Source organism: Epinephelus fuscoguttatus, linkage group LG16 (assembly GCF_011397635.1).
Source record: "Epinephelus fuscoguttatus linkage group LG16, E.fuscoguttatus.final_Chr_v1".
In the NCBI taxonomy this organism is placed as follows: domain Eukaryota; kingdom Metazoa; phylum Chordata; class Actinopteri; order Perciformes; family Serranidae; genus Epinephelus; species Epinephelus fuscoguttatus.
In genome coordinates this window covers 11,997,138-12,019,698 of record NC_064767.1, presented here as the reverse complement: position 1 = coordinate 12,019,698, position 22,561 = coordinate 11,997,138, and the positions used below count along the sequence as shown (strand labels likewise).

Genomic DNA, 22,561 nt, shown 5'->3' with positions numbered 1-22,561 from the left:
ACAGAAGCTGCTGATAGACAGCCCTCAAGACTGTCTTACATGTTACCATGGAAACGTTCGAGTGACAATTACAGTCATTGTAACTGCTGTCATATTTTGTGTGCTCATCTGTCCCTGCAGATAACAACATATAAATCCTATGTACAGGGTTGTTCTGTGAGTGAACAAAAAATAATTTCTGTATAACATACAGACTGCAGACATACAGATACAGAGATGTTTGTAAATAAGGACCGGGTTATGACTGAATAAATTGGGCAGACCTATAAGTTACAGTAGAAGATCTTTAGTTATTTTTTGGCCACTTTTCCAGCCTTTACATTTGGCATTACACTGTGCAACCCATAGGGCAGGCTGCAATAATACGATGCATTTTGATTTCCCTCTATAGCCTATTTCTACATATTTCTGTATCATGATGTTGCTGAATATTATTCCTTGCCTACATGATTCAAGTGTTGTTTTAATAGGCTACAGAAACTGTTTTATATATACAGAAGTTTTGTTTTTTAGTCAGCCCCGTTAAAGGGTTTTTTTGGGGAGTTTTTCCTTATCCACTGTGAGGGTCCAAGGGACAGAGGGATGTTGTATGCTGTAAAGCCCTGTGAGGCAGATTGTGATTAGTGATATTGGGCTTTATAAATAAAATTGATTGATTGAAATTGAGCTATTGAAAAAGAAACTGCCACGTCATGTCCATATTGCAATGACTTGTAGGCAATTAAATCCGTGAAGTCTGTTGAAGTCTGCACCCCAGGCGGACTCTCTTGAAGTCTGCAGGGAGTCTGCTTGAGGCCCCTTGTGGACTGGTTGAAATGTGAATTTGGGCCGCCCTCAACACTCCTAGACTTCCCGGTAAAGTGTCCGCAAAGTCTGCGAGTCTGCAAGTGCGGTGAAGCGTGGACATTTGGATTGAGCCAGTGTGTAAGACTGAGATGTAGTGGTGTCTAGTAGTGAGGACTGCAGGTTCCAACCAGCTGAAACTTCTCACACCTTCAGTGTTCATTGTTCAAGAGTTTTAACTGGGAGCTGCATTAGCCCAGGTCCTGCTAATATGTGCTCTACTTTTTTCTGTGATAATTTAAGATCCAGATATTCAGGAGGTTTTTAGAGGGAGTGAAATTATCCACAGAGGTCTCTTCCTCTCCAAAACTGATAAAAACCCTGAATAAAGCAGTGTATTTGTGATTATGCTCATCGCAGATGGGCTTCTAACTACAGTGGCCATTGCGCAAAAATGTGAATGACCCTATCTAGAGCCAGTGTTTGGTCTGTCTGTTCTGGGCTGCTGTAGAAACATGGCAGTGCAACATGTTGATCTTCGTGCATGAGGCCCCACTTCCTATATAGATATAAACAGCTAATTCTAAGGGAATGAAAACACAGTGACTCTTATTTTCAAGTAATTATACACTAGGCAAGGCAAATGTATTCATATAGAACATTTCAGACCCAAAGTGCTGTACAGGTTAGTCAATCAAAGTTCATTGTAGCCCAATCCCAAAGCATGCCGCTAAGGGATGAGTAATTTCCATTCAATTTCAATATCAATTTGATCTATAAAGTCTCACATTACAAATCCCAAATCACCTCAGAGGGCTTTACAGCATACAGCATCAGTCTGTCCTGGGACCCTCACAGCAGATAAGGAAAACTCCCCCCAAAGAGACAGAACACTTACTTTTTAGATTTTATTCCATTTCTGCCAATATTTCCCCGAAATTCTGCACACTGGACCTGAAAATATCACTCTATCTCTTTTTCTAAAGGCAAACTCTGCACTTCATCCTTTTTACAAGACAGGAATAAAGTGTCGAGAAAGGGTCACTTTGAAATCAAAGACTCTTTTGTCAGTTGAAGGTTGTGACGCTTCAGTCTCCCTTTGATAAGCTGCAGAGCAGGTGGGAGCTTAAAACCCTCACCTCAACTTCAGTCCCCCTCTTTTCTCTCTTAAGATATCTGTTGTGATGTTTAATTGTCATCTTCTGTCTTTAGTTGGAGACAGGAACAACCTGGTTTTCTGTCTTTGAGGAGAAGTTTTCAGGAGAGCAGGGGTGGGTGTAAAAGTTTGTCTTAACAGAAGAAGGGCCCTGACCTGATTTTGGGAAAAGCCAGAGGGGGGTGCATATTTGAACCCGTCTCCTCCTTTTCCATTGTCGTTCTTTGGCAAGAAGATAGAGATGTTATTCCTTTAGGAAAAGCTGCGGGGGTGAACCATTAAGCCCCTGGCCTTCTTCTTACATCTCCTCTCTGAAGATTTCTGGGGAGAACCTTAGAAAAGAAAAGAGAGGAGCGAAGGAGGTAAAGGTGCTGTCATCTCTGTTCCCAGTCAGAGCTGGAGGTGACCTCGTTCTGGAGAAGTTGTAGAAGGTGGAAGTTTGACTTCTTCACCTCTCGCAGGGCTTTAGAGAAAGTTACTCTCAAGTAGCAGTCGGCTTCCTCTACAATGAGGGTTAAGGACAGGGCAGGTTCTCAGTCTTTTTCCTTTCTAAAAGTGAGAATGTTAAAATGTATGAGACAGGTGGAGTGTCTTATTATCAGACATGTTAGAGGCATTGTCTGCCAGTCTGTCCGTTCACCACTTTGGTTCTGAAACTTGACTAAAAGATGGAATACCATGGCATTTTGCACAGACATTCATTATTCCCAGAGGATGAATCCTACTGACTTTGGTGACTTTTTTTTGCTAGTGCCACCATGAGGTCAACATGTTTATCTCAACTAGCTATTGGACTGTTGGATAAGTTGTGATGAAATGTGTTTCAGACATCCATGTTCCCCTCAGGATGAGTGATAATGACTTTGGTGATCCTCTGACATTGCCTCTAGCACTATCATTGTGGAAACGGGGCTTAAGATTTTGAAGTACAACCCAACAAATCTGCTAGTATGTTTGTAGACTCTAAAGACGTTTTCAGACCCAACAGTCCTTGGGACTCCTTGAAACCCCTTTTCCACCAAAGTAGCTCTTGTTCTTGTATCCGTTCCATTTGGATTCTTGGAACCTTGGTGCTATTCAGCAAACCAGCCCACTTGTCCACTAGTTTTAGCAGAACCATAGTAATCAGGGATGTTTCATTAACGGAGGGCGTCGCACGATGCACAACAGAAGTAAACAGAAGTAGCAAAGTGGCAGATCGCTTTGATTACCTTCAAGCATTTGTTCTCCTTTTACAAAATATTTGGTTTTATAAAAAAAAAACAAGGCATGGATCAACTTTTAATAGAAGACCACTGCATGCTCTTTTTTCCCCCAACTATTTCTCACTTGACTTCTCCATTGTTGCCTTCTCCGTCCTCTCTTTTCAACCTGTAGAATATAACACAACCACTTTTGTTTTTTGTGGTTTGCACTTCAGGTCAAGGAAAACCTGCTGTTTTTTGGTTCCAGCTGAGAACCTGCTTTCCACACAAGGGGGCTCCCATTAGCTCACCTAGTAGAGCAGGCACCCCATGTACAAAGGTTAGGTCCTTGCCGCAGTAGCCATGGGCTTGATTCCAACCCAGGCCCTTTGCTGCATATTATCTCCCTCTCAGAACCCATTTCATGTCGGTGGAAAAGAGGTAGGAGACTAGCTGCACACTGGCAAGCTCCTACGAGGACTTCATACCATCAAGGGCCTTTTTCTGATTGCATTCACACCATCAATAGAAACGCTGAAGTGGCATACTGTAAGCTTTTCAGGGCATTGGTATAGCAACGTCACTTTGGCTTTGATGAGTCAAAATCACGGTGTATTTCCACTGTTGCATATATGTTCAGTAAAGCTTGGACTGCACTGTTAGTCCAATTTTCTGTATTTTCTTCCTTTTTTTCATTACAAGCTGTTGTTTGTACGATTAAGGGTTTTTTTTGTCGGGTTTTTTAGCCTTTATTTGATGGGACAGAGAAGTGTGAAGGGGGGAGGGAGTGACATGTAGCAAAGGTCCACAGGCTGGAGTTGAACCCGGGCCACTGCAGCAACAGCCTTGTACATGGGGCGCCTGCTCTACCACTAAGCCACCGACGCCCCGATTAAGGGGTTTTAAAAGTGGAGGTTGCTGGTGCTACATTGGTTGTGTTTGACGTATCACTGTACACATAGGCCACTCAAAGTTCTTCCTGTACTGGGAGAGTGCCTACTTTGAAATATAGGAGCTTAAAAAGGTCCCCCAAAATGGCGTTCTAAGACCTTCTTCCTAGGTCCTTGCAGTATAGATGTACTGAAAAGGGAGTTCTTAGAGCTATAAAAACGTTCCTTCGATCTGTAAAAGTCTTGTGTCTTGCGTACACCTCCTCTCTTAACATTTCTGACATGTAAGAAAATGATATCAGACTCAGTGTGGATAAGGTTATGGCCGAGTTATGCTCCAAAGAAGTGGTTAGAAAATCGATAGAGACAACAATACTTGAATAAGAGTGGAAATAAAAGCTGTCACAGAGAGGTGAGAGACACAGTATTTTCAAACAGTCTCTCCTGAAGGACATTCATATTGTTGCTGTGTTGTTCACATGGGAGATGGCAGAAATAGTTGTGTAAAGAATATTAACACAGACAACAAAGTTTCCTGAATATGAACTGTGATAATTTACATAAATACATTTTGGTGGAAGATTTTTGTTGTTACAGCCCAAAGGAATGAGGCAGTGCAAAAAATCATTTTCCACTAAAAGTCTGAATTTTGAATGAAGGCGAACAAGATGACTCCGTTCCTACTCAACTGACAGATGTTTCTCCTGAAACAACTCAGTTGCTAGAATGTTGGCTTATTACATTCCTGCAAACCAAAGATACGTTACATTTGCATATTATTATGCAGCGAATACACTGAAACTTTACATTAAACAATGCTGCGGTTAAATGTGTTTGGGCACAAAAACCACTTGGTTATGGTTAGTATAAGATCATGTTTTGCCTTAAAATACTCGTTTTTTTGTGACGCTATCTCGGCTGTAAAAATAGTGACAGGTTTCTAAAAAACACTGGAGTTCAGTCAGGAATGCTTTAGTCATGGAAAACTTTTTTTTTAAATGTATTTTTTGGGCATTTTTTTGCCTTTAATGGACAGTACAGTTAAGTGTGAAAGGGGGAGAGAGAGAGAGAGAGAGAGAGAGAGAGAGGATGGCATGCAGCAAAGGGCCACAGGCTGGACTTGAACCCGGGCCGCTGTGGCAACAGCCTTGTACATGGGGCGCCTGCTCTACCACTAAGCCACCGACGCCCCAAGTCAAGGAAAACTTTATTTCCATTTGTAGTGTTATATTTGGCGGTATGGCTCTGTTCTGGGGCCCCTCCGCCTTTCCTCAGGCCCAAGCAAAAAGCCTCTTCCATGTGCCTACATGGAAAGGCAGAGAGAGAGCACACCTCTCTGCCCTTCCACATGCAGACAAGGAAAGCCTGAGGCAGAGAGTTAACCTCCCTTCCCTTCCATGTGCCTACATGGAAAGCCTAAGGCAGGTGGAGCAGCAGCAGCAGCAGAGACCCCCAGGGACAGAACAGAGCAGCAACAATGACAAACAGAAATTACAATGATAAGTCAGACACAACATGAAAAGGAGGAGCTGGGGTGGTGGAGGGTTGTGAAGCTGCTTGCAGATGAAGCAGCAACAGTAGGCAGGCCAGAGCAGTTTAAATAGGGCACCCTGAATGAGATTCACCAATTGGTTGCAGCTGACTCCCTTCCATCAATCAGCTGTTCCATCAGTTGATTGGGCTGTTTGAGATCAGCTGATGTAGCTGGGATGTGAGCTGAGCTTGACATCGTGTCCTGCCTGAACTAACACTATGCTCAATTTTTGGTGCTAAAGAGCTGCTGGAAACAGCAATGACTTATTAAAACACAACCAGTTTTGTTGGTACAAACAGTACCAACTGTGGTCTGGAGCTAGACGGGCGTGTCACTGATGTGACACTCCCTCCATCATCCTCTCCTTGTCCCCATAATAAAGTTAGCTCATATGCTATGTCACTTTAAACGTTGAAATGATATGTTTGAAACATGCAAATGTAACATATTTGGGGTTTGCAGAAATGCACTGGGCTGACATTTTCTTCTAGCGACAGCGCTGCCTGCAAACTAATCAATCAACATGAGAGTAAACATCAAACACTTAAGTGTGGAGTGTGATAAACATGACTGCTTAAGTGTTGTCTCTCAGGAGCAAAGTGTGAGGAGGAAGAGAAAATGTCAAAATGAAATGAGAGCGAAACATGATAATTCTTTTATCACTTTTTTCCTCCCTCTGGGCGGTGACGTTTTCCTCCCTGCTGCCTTCTGGCTGCTGTTAACACTTCTGAGACGAAACAGAAATCCTTCCTGCGGTGCTCTTACAGTGCAAGTCTCCAATTTGCTTCATAAACTCGCTTGGTATCAGGATGCTTTGGCTTGTGAACCTCCAAGGAGGAGATTCTAACAAAGTTATAGGACACCTCACACGCTGATTCAAGCCATCAGCGACAGCAGGCGCTCTAATTGGCGGGCGCAGTGCTGCTGAACGGCTCTGCAAATTCAATTTTAGATTCTGGGGAGCAGGAGTTTGACCGGGAGGTTGGAAGATACTGAGAAAGAAAAAGTGTGTGTGTCATTTCCTCTTACATTTCCAAAAGTTAAAATATTTCATCTACTGTGTGTCACTTCTAAATTCTCTGGTAGATGATAATAAACATGTAATATTTTCCTTTTAAAAATATGATGTTACTCCCCAACAAGTCAATAAACCAAGTTGTTGTAAGCGATACCAATTCAAGCCAGGTTAGCCATTGTTAACTACCATTTGACAAGATCCATTGATAAGAATGCATTACGCTGTATTTTTTCACATACAAACACCATAGCAACATGTCCACAGATACAAGTTGGATAGTACTATGTGTATAGCTGTTATTGTGACACACAAGTGAGACAGAAGTGCTAATACACCGCTTATTACTACAGCTTTCAACCTGTTGATGCACAGAGCAGCCGTTTTTAATTTTGAGGTTGTGGTTTAGGTTCTTCTGACTTTCTGAGTCAGAAATCTGATTTCAAGGGCATTCTGGTTAAAAATTTCAACCGGGAACTTCTAAATTCCAACTTTCTGACTTCAAAGGGAATGCACCATATGACACCAAGACCTCAAAGAACGTCACAGAAGAATCCACGCTGTTGAGATTTCTGTAAAAGTTGCATTTTTTGGATGGCTAGCACTTATGTTCTTGAAACTGCTGAGAAACCCCCGTTATTGTCAATATACCTATAAAAGCCAAACATCCTTTGAATGCCTCAAGTGTCTAGTTTGGTGTTTTTAAGTTTCACAGGGCTGTGATCATCCAAGAGGTCACAATAGGTCATTTTATATGGTGATGCACATTTCCAAAAGGTCTTCTCTCAATTAAAATGGCTACGATGGGGACTAATATCATCATACATAATTAAAGCTGGGCTCATTAAATCCACAAGAGTCTCAATTTTCACTCACCAAAATATAACCTAACTTTGGAGCATTAATTTAACCCCTGCTTGAGAAGCTAGCGTGACATGATTGGTAATAATGGATACCCTCAGTCTTCTAGTTTCATGTGATACCAGTATCAGTCTAGTTTAAACTCAGCCTGCTGCAGCCTTTTACAGACAGCAATGTTGGCCGGGATCAGAAAGGTGTGTTAGGGGCATGCTTACCTCTGTGTTACATCACCTTTACTTTTAACAACACTCACTAAGTGTTTGGGATCTAAGGACACGTACTGTTGAAGTTTTGAAAGTGTAATTCTTTCCCATTACTGCTTGATATATAACTTGAGTTGCTCCACAGTTCATTATACGCCTCACGTGTTCAGTGGGAGACAGGTCTGGACTGCAGGCAGGCAAGCATGGGTACCTACACTCTTTTCATACAAAGCCACGCTGTTGTAACACATGCAGAATGAGTCTCATTGTCTGGCTGGATTAAGCAGGGATGTCTCTGAAAAAGATGTCGTCTGGATGGCAGCATATGTTGCTTTAAAACCTGTCTGTGAGCCTTAACACTTCCCCATACCATCACAGGTGTTGGCTTTGAACTTTGATCTGGTAACAATCTGGATGGTCCTTTTCCTCTTTAGCCCCAAAGACACGTCGTCCATGACGGACCAGTCAGACCACAGCACACTTTTCTTCTTTGTGTCAGTCCACCTCAGATGAGTCTGTGGATGTTGTTGATGGCTACGCCATATGTATGGGTGTTCTCATGGCCTGAATGGAGAAGGACAGATCCATCATGCAGCACTTGGCGTTCAGGGGCAGTCTGGTGACTGTCACTTATCCCCAGGATGTCCAGGTGGTATCTTTTCATCTGACTGAGGACTTGTGCTGTCTTGGTGGTCTCGTACATGGTTCAGGCATTCCATGTTCCAAGGCAAATCTTGGATTTTGGACCTGGTAGACCCTCTTACCCTCTTTCCTCTTTCCTGCTACCGTTTTGGTGGCTGGGGTCTACTAAGTGCCTGGTGTCAATACTTTTGCTCGTTGTAATTACTGTAACAGTTTGTTTTTTATGGGGTGGCGTTGTCAGCGCTACGCCCCCAAGCCTGGAGGGCCAGTGTGCTGACTTTCACGTGGCTCCTCTCCTGACACCAATCTAGTATGACTGAACTGACCAGGAGCCACAGACCCACCCCCCAGCATAGCTTTTAGCATCCTAGAAGCGCACAAGGTAACAGCACAGGGAGAAGTCTGGATGCTGTTGATATTTGTCTTTCACTTTGCATGGTAGAGGCTTAACTTGCATTTGTAGATGCAGCGACAAACTGTGTTCACCTACAGTCATTTTACAAAGTGTTCCTGTTCCTCCAGTGTCTTAATGCAGTGCCTTCTGAAGGATTGAAGGTCATGGTGAAGTGTCAAAAATCGGTGCCTGGAAGTGGGCCTGTAGGCTCCCGACCTTGAACCTCTTGTCTTTGTCTGTTGTCCTCAAATGTCGATTTGGTATATTGGGTTCAGCTGCAAACACTTAAAGAATCACTGGAAACAAGCAAAATCCGATGCAATCAAGTTTAATGTGTCAACAGGCTTCAACACATACAACTTAGTGAGTCAGACCCCGGAGTGTGACTAAAATCCTGCTTTCAGAGCCCTAGCTTACATGCTGGTGGAGATTCAAATGAGTCTCCACCTCTTTTGCTAACCCTTCCCACTCAGGACCAATTCTATTGGTGGAGAACTTTTCTTTGTGTCCAATTCTGATTGGGCCCATTTTTAATGGTGTAATGCAGCCTGGAATTTCCCAAATCTCCTTCCCTTAGGTCTGGTTCCATTTTCACTCTATTTTTAAAAAATATGTGAATTCTGGGGACTTTCTACACAGTCCACAGTGCTCCTAGTTTCGTGCAAGATAAAACCTTAAGAGTACAATATGTGAGTGTGTGTGTGTGAGTTACAACAGTTGAGTGTGTGTTTCATCATTAAACAAGACATGGTGTATTCTTTCAGTAAGTGCATACAACATTACATAGTCTGGTGTTATGAGTACCTTGACGATATCTAATATAGATCCAAAGCTTTTATAACGCCTTATACATGATTATATGGCTCTTCTCTATTCCCCAATCAGCTTAGGTATCTTAACCTTGTTACTTGATTCATTGAGCACAAACTTTTTACACTACAATGGGCATTATTGGTTTTGAGATTTCCCTGGATCCTCTGAATCTCTTGGTGATATTATGGACTGTAGATGGTGAAATCACTTCATTCCTTGCAACTGTACGTTGAGAAAAGCTGCTGTTAAGCTGTTGGACTGTTTGCCCGTGCAGTTTTACACAAAGTGGCCTTCCTTGCTTCTGAACAACTGAGCCTTTGGAGGATGCCTCTTCAATACTTATTAATTCTACCATTATTTCAGTCAGGAGAGACAGAAGATTGGACTAAATATAATATTTAATACAGAATACGTATGTACAGATTAACAGATGATTTGTGCTGATTAAGATTTAACAGAAGTGTTTTGGCACTTGGACACCAGAGGGAGATATTTTCAGATTGAGGGACAACTGAGCAGCAGCAGGATAAATTCCCCCATGGAGTCCAGACACTGGTGGTGGTGGTGGCTGATGACTCTGAGGCTGATGAGGCAGATGAGGCTGATGAATCCACAAAGACTAGGTGGTGATGGGGAGGTGGAGGGTGCACACGACGGCAGCAAGAAAGACCTTCTGCAGTTACATATCAACCAGTATTTTGTTGCCCTTTTTGTGAAGAATTGCAGGCATCAACCTCTTAAAAGAATAATGAAGTTTATGAGTTTGAACATTAAATATCTTGTCTTTGTACTGTATTCATTTTAATATAGGTCAAAACCGATTTATGAATCATTGCATTCTGTTTATTTATGTATGACACATCATCCTGACTGTTTTGGGGTTGTAAAAGATTTAGGAAACTCTCTCTTTGTGTTACTTTCCCTCCACTGCAGCTCAGCAAGAAAACACTGTCTGAGAAACAGATTTATTTTGTACTAAAAAGGCTGTAACGTTTGAAGAGCTGCTCATTAGCTGGAGTTAATGAGAGCTGAGAGGTCGAATCTGAAACGCCTCCTCATCAACAATTATCGATCTCACTCTGGTTTTCTGCTGCTCTGTTTTTTTCTTCACTTCCAGCAAGACTTAATCTTCTCTCAACAATCCAGCTCCAGCTTTCCTCTCTTTCTTTATCTCCCACTCTCTTTATTTTTTACCTTCTTCGTTTTTTTCTGGATTTTCTCCTCCTTTTAAATCCTTCACTCACAGTCCCTCCTCCATCTTGTCTCAACATTTCTTTTTCTGTAGCCTTCCTCCACAATCTTTTCCTTCTTTGTCCTTAATCAGTTTCCTCTCTTAGACTCTTTTCTCTTTTCCTCTAGCACACTTTGTTTTTAGATTTACACCCTTTCTCAACCTCCTCATCTCCTGTCTTGAATCTTAAAGTCTGTCGAGGTGTTCGTGGCGTCTGTTCTGTGGTTTCTTCAGATATTATGACCTTTATTTACAGCTGATCTAATCCTCTTCCTCCTTCTCTTCCTCCTCCAGGTCTATCTATTCGTAGCGTCTGCTGGCGAGCCGACCGGATCCTGGCGGGAACGCAGGATAGTGAGATATTTGAGGTGAGAAAAGAGACAAAGGATAGGAAACAAAAACAGCCCCATGCTGTTCCTTCTTGCAGAGATGTTTTCTATTAAGAGTTTTATTTTGGTGAGGTGAACACTGGCTCCTCATTGGCCCTTACGTAGTTTACCTCACTATAACAGGTTATACCAAGTCAGTGACAGTCACATGAAAAAATGAAGGGTCATTTACTTAAGAAAAGCCCCTATGATAGAAAATAACATTTTGTGCTTTTAGGAGTGTAAGTACCTCGAATTTGTATTTAAGTACAGTGCTTCAGTAAAAGTACTTAAAACTGAGCCTGAACTTGATAGTTAACATTTGGAAGTAGCATCATTTAGCAACAGTGTTAGAAAATGACGAAGCATCTGTCTGCATGTGTCCAGGTGATGGTGAGGGATCGGGACAAGCCGCTGCTGATCATGCAGGGACACAGCGAGGGCGAGCTATGGGCGCTGGACGTTCACCCCAAAAAACCTCTGGCTGTCACCGGCAGCGACGACCGCTCCGTCAGGTCAGTGCAGGAACACACATACTGGGAGCTGCCCAGTACAAGGTAGATGCTTCCCGCTCCACTGGGAGGGATCACAGGTGTGAAGGTTTCTGCTCGTCTCCAGCATCTGCTCGCTGTTTGCAGGAGACTCCTCAGAGACCAATTATATATAAACATAGTCACAGTCGGCTGAACACAGGTGATAAACAGCAGCAGTAAAGACAGAGAGACGTGTCTGGTTTTCTCGTTTTCTTTGACTTAAGTTATAGGGTTTTTTTTTAAATAAATTGCTACAACAGTCAAGTATCAGTTTTAGAAGGACCTAAATGCAGAGCAACAGGCAGGTGTGAGGGATAACAGAAAGTCCAAATGAACCAAAACCAAAACTAACTGAAAACCTACCGGGATAATTCGGTGAACTCAGGTAAAAAATCCAAACACAACACAAGACACCAGGCAGGAAACATCGCAGGGAATGACACCAAGAACACGGGGATGAACACAGACTAACTGACAAGGAAGAAAGGGAAACACACAGGTATATATACGAGCAAGTCTTACTCTGAAATCATCAACATCGGGCGCTTGGACAGTGAATTGCAGTGTCAGACACAGACGATTAAAGCTATCCTTTAATGCTGGCATGATTCACGGTGGGTTGCTGTTATAGTTTGACGGCGCCCAGCGGCGTTAGGGGGAAATGCGGCAGACTGACATGCCACTTGTCCTTTGTCGGTCAGATAGGTGCTACTTTTACATATTTTGTGAATACGACCTCTGGGTTGTAAAACACAGTGGACATCAGGACTAAAGTTCAGGTAATGGGAAGCTTATGAGTTGTTAAGTTACTGTAATGGTCTATAAGAAGTGTGTATCAGACTAAAGGTATGTATATCTGACTGTCACTGTGTCCACAGGTTATGGAGTCTGGTGGATCACGCCCTCATCGCTCGCTGTAACATGGAGGAGGCGGTGCGGAGCGTGGCGTTCAGCGTGGATGGATACCAGCTGGCTCTGGGCATGAAGGACGGATCCTTCACTGTGCTGAGAGTCAGGTAGCACACACACACACACACACACACACACACACAAAAACATGGACTGAATTACAATCTAACACTGCTTTATTGTAATGTGTCTCAGAGACATGACGGAGGTCGTTCACATCAAAGACAGGAAGGAGGTGATCCATGAAATGAAGTTCTCTCCAGATGGAGCATACCTCGCTGTCGGCTCCAACGACGGGCTCGTAGACATCTACGCTGTCGCCCAAAGATACAAGAAGGTAGGGATGGAGGCACATCGTCAGGTTAGGTTGATTAAGGAATACTTTACCCCCTGTGTTACGTTTAATTTGTGAAGAAAAACTGAGCATAGCGTTAGTTCAGGCAGGACATGATGTCAAGCTCAGCTCACATCCCAGCTACATCAGCTGATCTCAAACAGCCCAATCAACTGATGGAGCAGCTGATTGATGGAAGGGAGTCAGCTGATAGATCGCATGATTCCTTTCTATGCAACCAATAGGTGAATCTCATTCAGGGCGCCCTATTTAAACTGCTCTGGCCTTCCTACTGTTGCTGCTTCCTCTGCAGGCAGCTTCACAACCCTCCTCCACCCCAGCTCCTCCTTTTTATGCTGTGTCTGACTTGGAAATGGAAATAAAGGTTTCTTTGACTAAAGTGGTCCTGACTGAACTTTGTTGTGCTTGCATTCCTCCATGTTAAACAAAGAATAAATTGAAGTCATAGACGACCACATTTACCAACACCAAAACTGTTTCAAAACATTTACAAACTCCCACACAAAGTTCAGACAGGGAACCCTCTGAATGAGCCTTAGATTATTGATATATAAATGATCATTTCAGGGGTGAAGGTTAATTTAGAGTTGAGAAAACAGCAATCGAGGTCCAAAAATACTTTAGAAATTAAAGTTTTAAAACCATGCCTGGGAATTTTCTCTCATCTGAATCAACAGAAACTCCCTCTCACAATCTGACTGGTTATTTCCTCTGTCTGCCTGCCTACCTGCAGGTAGGAGAATGCAGTAAATCCACCAGTTTCATCACTCACCTGGACTGGTCTGCAGACAGCAAAATCCTGCAGAGCAACGACGGCGCTGGAGAACGCCTCTTCTACCGAATGCCAAGTGAGTCTCTCTAGTCTTTCAGCCTAATGCTCCTCAAATTTTGGGAACTTTGTAGAATCAAGAGAGATTTTTCCATATTACTGCTTACAGGGCAACGATGTGCATCATTCTGGCCTTTGGACATGGCGATGCATGATGATGTCAGAGTAACGAAGCTGCGCTTTGGGGGTCATCTCACACAAATTACAACAAAACATTCTCTCACACTTAAAGCAAAGTGTTAGTCGAAATGCTTTTGTGAATAAAGGTGTGATGTTGTAAGAATAAAGTCTTGAGAAAAGGGAAAAAAAATCATGATCATACCAAGGAAAAAATTATAATATTTTGAGGTAAAATCATAATTTTACAAGAAAAAGTAGGCTGTGTGTTAAGGACTAATGTGGATCTCTTGATTTATATGTTGTACCTATAAGAACCTTATTATCTTTAGGGTGCTTTCACACCTAACCTGCGTGGTCCGGTTAAAACAAACTCTGGTCTGTTTGTGCTGTTAGCATGGTTCGTTTGGGTTGATGTTAAAGCTGTCAGTCGAACTCTGGTGCAGACCTAACAAGCGAACCGAGATTACACCAAAAGGTGGGTCTCTGTCCGCTTTCAAACAAACTCTGGTACGGTTTGATTGTGGTGTGAAAGAAAACGAACCAACCACAGGATTTTCTGATTATAAATATGTGATTTTAGCAACAGCTAAATCAACAATAAATCCATCTGCTGATGGTGAAATCTGTCTGTGATCTCATAATTGATTCTGATGTCCCATAACCTATACTAATGCATACATGTAACCATGGTTACACATGTGCACATCAGTGAGGGTATTTCCCCTGATTAAAAAGTCGTTAAAACTGCCATTGTTGAATCCAACTCTGTGTACTTTGTCTATTCATTAAGTCCATTAAAAAGTGCATGACAGTGATCCCATAGTATAAAGCCCCGAATCATTACTGTAGAAGACGCTTTCTTTCATCCTGTCTCTGTTAGTCATTATTCATAACATGCATTTGATTTGCAACTTAATAACAGCCTCCTAATAATGCTTACAATCACTTATTTCTCTATGAGCTCTTTGTGACACCAAAGAACAGAAATATAAACATGTTAGAAGCATTAAAGTGCTGCTGCATTTACTTCTTCTAACCGCTTCATCCTCTTGAGGGTCGCGGGGGAGCTGGAGCCTATCCCAGCTGACATCGGGCGAGAGGCAGGGTACACCCTGGACAGGTCACCAGACTATCGCAGGGCTGACACATAGAGACAAACAACCATTCACGCTCACATTCACACCTACGGACAATTTAGAGTTACCAATTAACCTAGTCCCCAATCTGCATGTCTTTGGACTGTGGGAGGAAGCCGGAGTGCCCGGAGAGAACCCACGCTGACACAGGGAGAACATGCAAACTCCACACAGAAGGGCTCCCACACCCGGGATCGAACCGGCAACCCTCTTGCTGTGAGGCGAGAGTGCTAACCACCACACCACCGTGCCGCCCGCATTTACTTCTCCTAGTTTGAATTCCCCATGTGAGTCCTGATGATGCAGGATGACAGACACCAAGACTGTCCAATCAACGAGTTACCTTTCAGTCGGCAGGACTTCATGTTTACTCCTCTTGGTTAAATTGCAAAACGTCAGTGTGAACAGGAACTGAACCAAAACTAAAATGCAACAATGCATAATTTCTTTCCTCTGGTGCGACCAAATGAACTGAAACGACAGGTGTGAAAGATAATTGCATGAGTCAAAATGAATGACAGTTTAGGCAATGAGCGACTTTATTTCAGACAAAAACCTGCCTTTATGAACAATAAAACTCACACACCTGTAGATCCTCTCTTTGCAAAATTTTGCAAAGAGAGGATCTGAAAAATGTCCCCTTAGATCCCGAGTCCCCTGTTGGAGAATGTGTAATGATGCTAAGACACACTGTTAGATACAAGTGCACACACACACACACACACACACACACACAGAGTCAGATTCATGCATGTATTCATGAACTGAATAAAATGGTATGTCTCCAGTGTACCTGTCAGAGGAGGGAGAAGACACACAGTGATGTGACAAGATAAAATGACTGAGATGGAGTGAGACATGAGGCCGACTGTGACATAAATTATTATAAGATGGAGTGATGAAAATGTTTAAATCCTTCAGCCCTTGTTGACTTGGTGACACTTGTGGTTACCGTGGTAACAGCGAGTGCGGTTTGAATACTTCATTACTCTATTCCGGGGGCAGCAAACTCTCCTTGAGCAGCTACTTTGTCTTTGTTGTGTTGATAAAGAAGTCAGCCAGTAATTGTGTTTTCATGCTGCGCACACAGGCAGTAGTTTTCACAGCAGCAGCAGCAGCAGCAGTGAAAGGAGTTGGTTATGTTGAGAGGAGCTGGAGGTGTGCAGCTTTTCATCTGCTGCTGACTCTTCATCATCCCCTGACACATTTACAACTTGTCCACTGACACCAACATCAGCTAAATCACTGTCGTCAGGTTTTCTGGACACATTTTTGATGAACGATCGCGACCAGTGCTAAACTCAGGAATAAATATGTTGTGTTTCTGCGTCTGCCTCACAATGAACGCCATCCCCTTGTTCTGAGACGCTTTTAATGTGAAGCAGCAGCAGCAGGAAATTAGTGGGTTAGAATTAGCATTAAGTAGGAGAGTGAGCAGTAAACAGTGAGGCTGATATTAATGAGATTAAACTGTGTTCGATTATTTGCTGCATTGTGTCCTTTGTATCCCTCGTTCATGTGAGGCCAGGTTGAATCCAGCACAAATTCATTTAAAGAGATGTAATTACAGAACGTTAATACATTAATTAAAAAAAAAACATCCATCCATACATCCATACATCCATACATCCCTCTGCCTACCAACTTTTTCCAGGTCCTCCTGGGGCATTGCAAGGTGTTCCCAAGCCATGTTTTGTTTGTTCACCTGGGGTCTCGGATGTGCCCAGATAAACCTCCAATTTTTTGGAAGGTTTTATTGCAGAAAAAATGCCAACCACAAATGGCATAGAACGCTGGGTTCAGTGTCATGAAAATCATAGGGTGCTTTCACACCTGCCCTGTTTTATTCGGTTCAGTTGAACTCAAGTTCGTTTGCCCCCTAGGTGCAGTTCATTTGGGCAGGTGTGAACACAGCAGTCGAACTCGGCTGCACACCAAAACAACCGGACCGAGATCTCTTCAAGAAGGTCTCGGCCCGAGGCAAGAAACGGGCCACTTAGCTACAATTCCTGGTTTATATTTAATCAGCGCTGCTTATTGTTACTGTTTGATCTCAGTTTTGTCAGCCTCCATTTTCACTATACAGGAAACAATATGGCACCCACTTCCTGTTCACAATCTCTCAGTATTAAAGCTAAACAGGGCACTAAAATATGTTACTGAAAACATAGAGGTACAATTGTAAAAAAAAAAAAAAAAAAAAAAAAAAAAAGGTACAATTGCAGAATAAGGAGACAGAGCTTTCTTGCCCTTAAGCCGGTATTGGAGCTAGTGACAACACCAAAACTATGTCAGTATAAATGGGACAGCTGGCAGGATGGCATCAAGAATGGCACGGGTGTGACATGTTATGCATGCACCCCACCAAATGGAGATTTAAAAAGTAGCTGATAGCAGTTAGCAGCTAACTCAACTCAAAAAAGAAGAACAGTGGCCAAAAAGGTCCTTAAGTTTAGAAATCAATGAGGTCCAGAAGCTCCTTACCCTCAGAGCATAGGTTGAGATCAGTCGCAATATAACAGAGATGAAAAATGTGGCTCTATAGGGCACTCTCTGTGTAGAAATGGCTTTTGTGTCAGTGGTGGTGGCATGGGTGTCTGGAAATACAAAAATGCAGAAGAACAGTCTGTAGTTCAAGCAACAAGCCAAGACCCAGCGAAATGATCTAGGCTCTAGTTAGATGGAGGGCATTTACTCATAGGCCAATCTGGAAATCCATCGGTAAAAAAAAAACAAACAAAAAAAAAACACCAGAGTTACATTTTTCACGTCACTATATCACCGTGTAGACTAATCTGATGTTTGTTAAGTCTATAAACACAATGACTGAACAAACGTTACTATTTCTGTGTGTACGTAATTAATATGGTTATCGTAGATTAGCTGGGCTAACCGTTAGCTGTTAACGTTAGCCATTAGCGTTGTCTATAACCATAGACTGTATAAAAATAAGGTAATAACTCAATAAACGGTCCGTGAATAAAATATTTTTTCCAGTGGATATCTTAGTTACAACATGATTAAGCTAGCAAAGCAGTTTTGTGTTGCTATGTGTGGTATTTATTCAGTTTTGAGAAATCACAATGTCTGGAAAGCATCAGTGGCTGCAGCTGACAGGGACAGTTAGCAAAGCTAACATCAGGACGTCATCTGTTAAAAGCCTCCCGTTGTCAGATACGACATGAAACTACTCCAGTTAGCTCAATCATGTTGTAACTCAGACATCTGCTGGAAAAAAAACATTTTTTCACGTTGACGAGACGGCATTACTGGAGCGGTCGCTACGAACGCGCTATGGACGCGGAGCTTGCTGTTTCTGCAGGTACACATTTCCTGGAGACAAAGCCGCCCCCCCCAGTCGTCTTTCACACAGGGCTGCCGACAGATTCTACAATGTAGATTGCAGAATCTGTCTTGAGAGATTACTCATAGGCTAATACCCACATTATCATGATACAGAGCTGGTTGAAAATAGGTGAAGTATCCCTCTCAGGATTTTGACTTTTAGGACAGAAATAGCAAAGAAAAGCAGTCAGGGAGCGAATGAAGGAAAAAAGACAGGATCAAACACACACTTAAGACTTCAGGAGACAGTGTGGGCAGTGCTGATGTAACAGACTGTTAGTTGTCTCCACACACAAAACTTCCACTGAGAGAAAACCAGCTCTGCAAATCAACTCGGAACAGATTACAGTATGGAAGATTAAAATCTGCACCATCCACGTTTCCTTTTCTCGCTTCTGTCCGTTACAAATGATTTTAACTGATAAAAATGTGCATGGAGGCTGTTTGTTATCGTTAGCATCTACACAGAGATAAACTGGTGAAAAATGTGCTGCAGAAATGAAAAGGTTCATTTATTATTTCATTGCAGTGGGGAAGCCGATCGTCAGTAAGGAGGAGGTGAAGGGTCAGTGCTGGGCGTCCTGGAGTGGCGTCCTAGGCTCAGAGGTCAGCGGAATCTGGCCTAAATACTCTAATCTAACCGACATCAACGCTGTGGATGCCAACCATGCTGCTGCCGTGCTGGTTACTGGAGACGACCTTGGTCTCGTTAAACTCTATCGCTTCCCCTGTCTGAGGAAAGGTCTCTACCTTCTTTCTTTACATGTCTTTATACTCTCTCATCTCTGCTTTGTTGTTAAATGTGAGTAATCTGTTGTCTCCAAGGAGCCAAATACAAGAAGTACATTGGTCACTCGGCCCATGTGACCAATGTCCGCTGGTCACATGACCTGCAGTGGGTGCTGACCACAGGTGGGGCTGACCACGCCCTCTTCCAGTGGAGGTTTCTACCAGAGTCGGTCATGAATGGAGGACTGGATACCAACATTCAAGGTAGGGGAACTGCGTGGAGCTGAGTAGGAAATCTTTGGGGTGAAGCAGGTCAGAGGAAGAAGAACAAAGTGGAGTCATTCAGGAATTAGAGTCAAGTTCAGATTACAGTAGAGTAGATGCTGTTGTTCCAGTGGTCACTATCAGGGCTGTGGATTTCTGTGAAGTTGTTCCAGGTTTTCTTGAGAAGGTTTTAGGGATCTTTTAAGAAGTTAGAAGTGCCCTGAACATGGCTTCTTTGGTGGACTTTGGGTTTCTTGAGATTTGTCTGTTTCTACTTTTCCACTGAGGCAGTTTGTGTGCTGGTTCAGACCCGGTGCCTAATCTGGAACCAGTTGTGGAAAGTCAGTCAGCTTTAGAAGTCCTTGGGAAAGTTTCAAGGCTCTCAAAAATGGTTCCAGGTTTTCTTGAGCATGTTTTAGGAGACTTTGAGTTCCAATGGTATTGTAAGTGTTTCCAGGTTTTCTTGATTAAGCTTTAGGGCTCATTATGAGCTTTTCAAGGGTATCAGAGGTGTTTCCAGGTGGTCTTTAGCAGACCTCATGAGAGTATATTGTATTGGGTTTCTTAGGTAGGCTTCAGAGGTTTCTATGAGAGTAGGCTCCAGTTGTTCTTGACAAGCCTTTATCGGTCCTCAAGAGAGTTTCAGAAATCCTTTTCAGTCCCTCTAGGATGTTGCAATTGCACCAATTTCAAATTCAGCCAATCCATTTGAGTTCTGGGCAACCTCCCAGTTATATAACGCTACTGCAAATTTGACTATTTAAAACTGGCGAAATCTCATATTATTGTAGAGCTGCACACAGTGTTTTAATTCACTCAGCCCCTCCTTTTCTTGCCCCTCCCTCTGTTTGCTCATGAGGCTACTGCTGCACTTGTGACACACAGCAACAGGTATAACTGCTGGCATTACACCGCTAACATTACCTAAAGTTTATTGATGGGTTTAATGACAGAACTGAGTCGTTCTGGTGTTGATGTGAGTTTGTTGGGACTGTTTAACTGGTCACTGTTGGATGTTAGCAGCTGCTGCTGTGTTAGCTTGTGCTAACAGGGCAAAGAGAACAGAAGGAAACCCACACCCCTACCATCACAAACAGATTCTAATTCTGTGGGAAACACTGAATGCTCATAACAATAGGCTCCAAATCCGAGACAGCATCAATACTGTTTTTGAAATTTTCACTTGCCTTTCAAATGCTTTAAAATATGATAACATGCATCAAAATTCATTCATTCATTCATCTTCTAACCGCTTCATCCTCATGAAGGTCGCGGGGGGGCTGGAGCCTATCCCAGCTGACATCGGGTGAGAGGCAGGGTACACCCTGGACAGGTCGCCAGACTATCGCAGGGCTGACACATAGAGACAAACAACCATTCACGCTCACATTCACACCTACGGACAATTTAGAGTTATCAATTAACCTAGTCCCCAATCTGCATGTCTTTGGACTGTGGGAGGAAGCCGGAGTGCCCGGAGAGAACCCATGCTGACATGGGGAGAACATGCAAACTCCGCACAGAAGGGCTCCCACGCCCAGGATCAAACCGGCAACCCTCTTGCTGTGAGGCGAGAGTGCTAACCACCACACCACCGTGCCGCCCATGCATCAAAATATTTTAGAAAAAATTAATCGTGATTTTCAGGCCACAACAGCCACAAAAACAAATCAAGGTATCCTGAAGGGACTGGTTCCGGTTTTCCTTAAGTAGGCTTTTCGGATCTTAGTGGGACTTCCAGATGTCCTTGAAATAGTTCAGATTTGGTGGTTATAGGTTTTCTTGAGTTGCCTTTAGAGTTCCTTTGTGATCATTTCAAGGGTCCAGTAGTTGCCCGCTTGTCTATAGTAGGCTTTCGCAGACCTTTTAAGAATTCTTTAAGAGTTTATGGGTGTCTTCAGTAGGCTTTGGAGGTTCAAGAGTGGACCTAAACTGGTTTAGATCGGTGAGTTTAACAACTCTTCTCTGTCTGTGTGTCCTCTGCAGACAGTCATGGGGACTCAAACAGTGAGGAGTCAGACAGCGACGTGTCGGATGTCCCAGAGCTCGACTCGGACATTGAGCAGGAAACACAGATCAACTACGACAGACAGGTACGGCCTGCACGTCAGAAGCGACTGTTTCCATGGTGATCCATAGTCCCTGAGCAAGGCACCGAGCCCTCAACTGCACCAAAGTGGTTTCTCAGAGCTGCTTTGAACATGTTTAAATGTTTTTGCTGCTGAGTGTATTTTAATGTAGGGCTGCACCGTATCAGCTCCTCGTTCTTATTCCCATCAGCCACAGCGCAGCAGGGCTCTGTGCAGTTGCCATGGCAATCCCAAAACACACCTTATCTCCAATGCCAGCCGCTGCCTGGCACGCGTGCCTGTGACTACCGTCAGTAGTCACAGGCACGCGTGCCAGTGTTGCAACAATGTGCTGTTTGGAGATAGAGCTCAAAGTGTGTGTGTGTGTGTGTGTGTGTGTGTGTGTGTGTGTGTGTGTGTATGACAGACGAAGAGAAGGAGTGCATGTGTGTTTAGATTTACCACAAACTCCAAAGTTTAATTGGAAAGAGCAGAAAAACATGAATTATTATTATTATTATTATTATTTTATTTCCCCATCCTTGAGCTGCCTTCCTACTCTCCCTGTTTTTTTTTTATCATCCTTCCTCCCTTCAGTTTCCCCCTCTCTTCTTTTCGTCCTCGTGGTCAAGACTGAAATATTTCAACAACTATTTGATGGATTGGCTAAAAAAAAAATACAAAGACATTTATGTTCCCCAGATGATGAATCCTACTCAATTTAGTGATCTCCTGACATTTCCTCTGTTGCCTCCGTGAGGTTGACATTTTGGGCATGTCATTAAATGTCTACACATGCATTGGATTCATTGCCATGAAATTTTGCCTATATGGTGCTCAGAAGGTGAAGTCTGCTCTTTCTTCAGAGAAATATCACTTGAATGGATTGTAATGAAATGTAGTTCAGACATTTATGTTCCCCTCAGGATTAATTGTTGCTCTGGTGATCCTCTGACTTTTCCAGCCCATTCACATGAAGAAAATCTTTGCATTATATGTTTCTGCAAAGCACAAATATGTTGCATTTGCATATTTCATATGTATCATATCAACGTTTCTAAAGTGACATTATGTATAAGCTGACATTTGTTATCAGGAGGTGGAGGGGATGGTGGACAGCACCTCGGCAAGATGCCTTACAAGCTGCAGATCACTGTTTAAGACCAACAACAACAGTTGATTTTTTGGCGGCCTTTCA

The 22,561-nt window shown here is 43.0% G+C and overlaps 1 protein-coding gene across 4 annotated transcripts in view; it reads left to right on the top strand.

The window, feature by feature from the left end:
• LOC125903739 (echinoderm microtubule-associated protein-like 6) overlaps positions 1–22,561 on the top strand; it is a 117,176-nt gene that overhangs the window by 52,526 nt on the left and 42,089 nt on the right. For all 4 annotated transcript variants that reach the window (XM_049600852.1, XM_049600850.1, XM_049600851.1 and 1 more), the window contains exons 8-15: positions 11,001–11,074; positions 11,462–11,589; positions 12,486–12,623; positions 12,712–12,853; positions 13,605–13,719; positions 18,831–19,043; positions 19,127–19,294; positions 21,281–21,387. In XM_049600852.1, the coding sequence (XP_049456809.1) occupies positions 11,001–11,074; positions 11,462–11,589; positions 12,486–12,623; positions 12,712–12,853; positions 13,605–13,719; positions 18,831–19,043; positions 19,127–19,294; positions 21,281–21,387 (1,085 nt within the window). The remainder of the gene's footprint in view (positions 1–11,000; positions 11,075–11,461; positions 11,590–12,485; positions 12,624–12,711; positions 12,854–13,604; positions 13,720–18,830; positions 19,044–19,126; positions 19,295–21,280; positions 21,388–22,561) is intronic.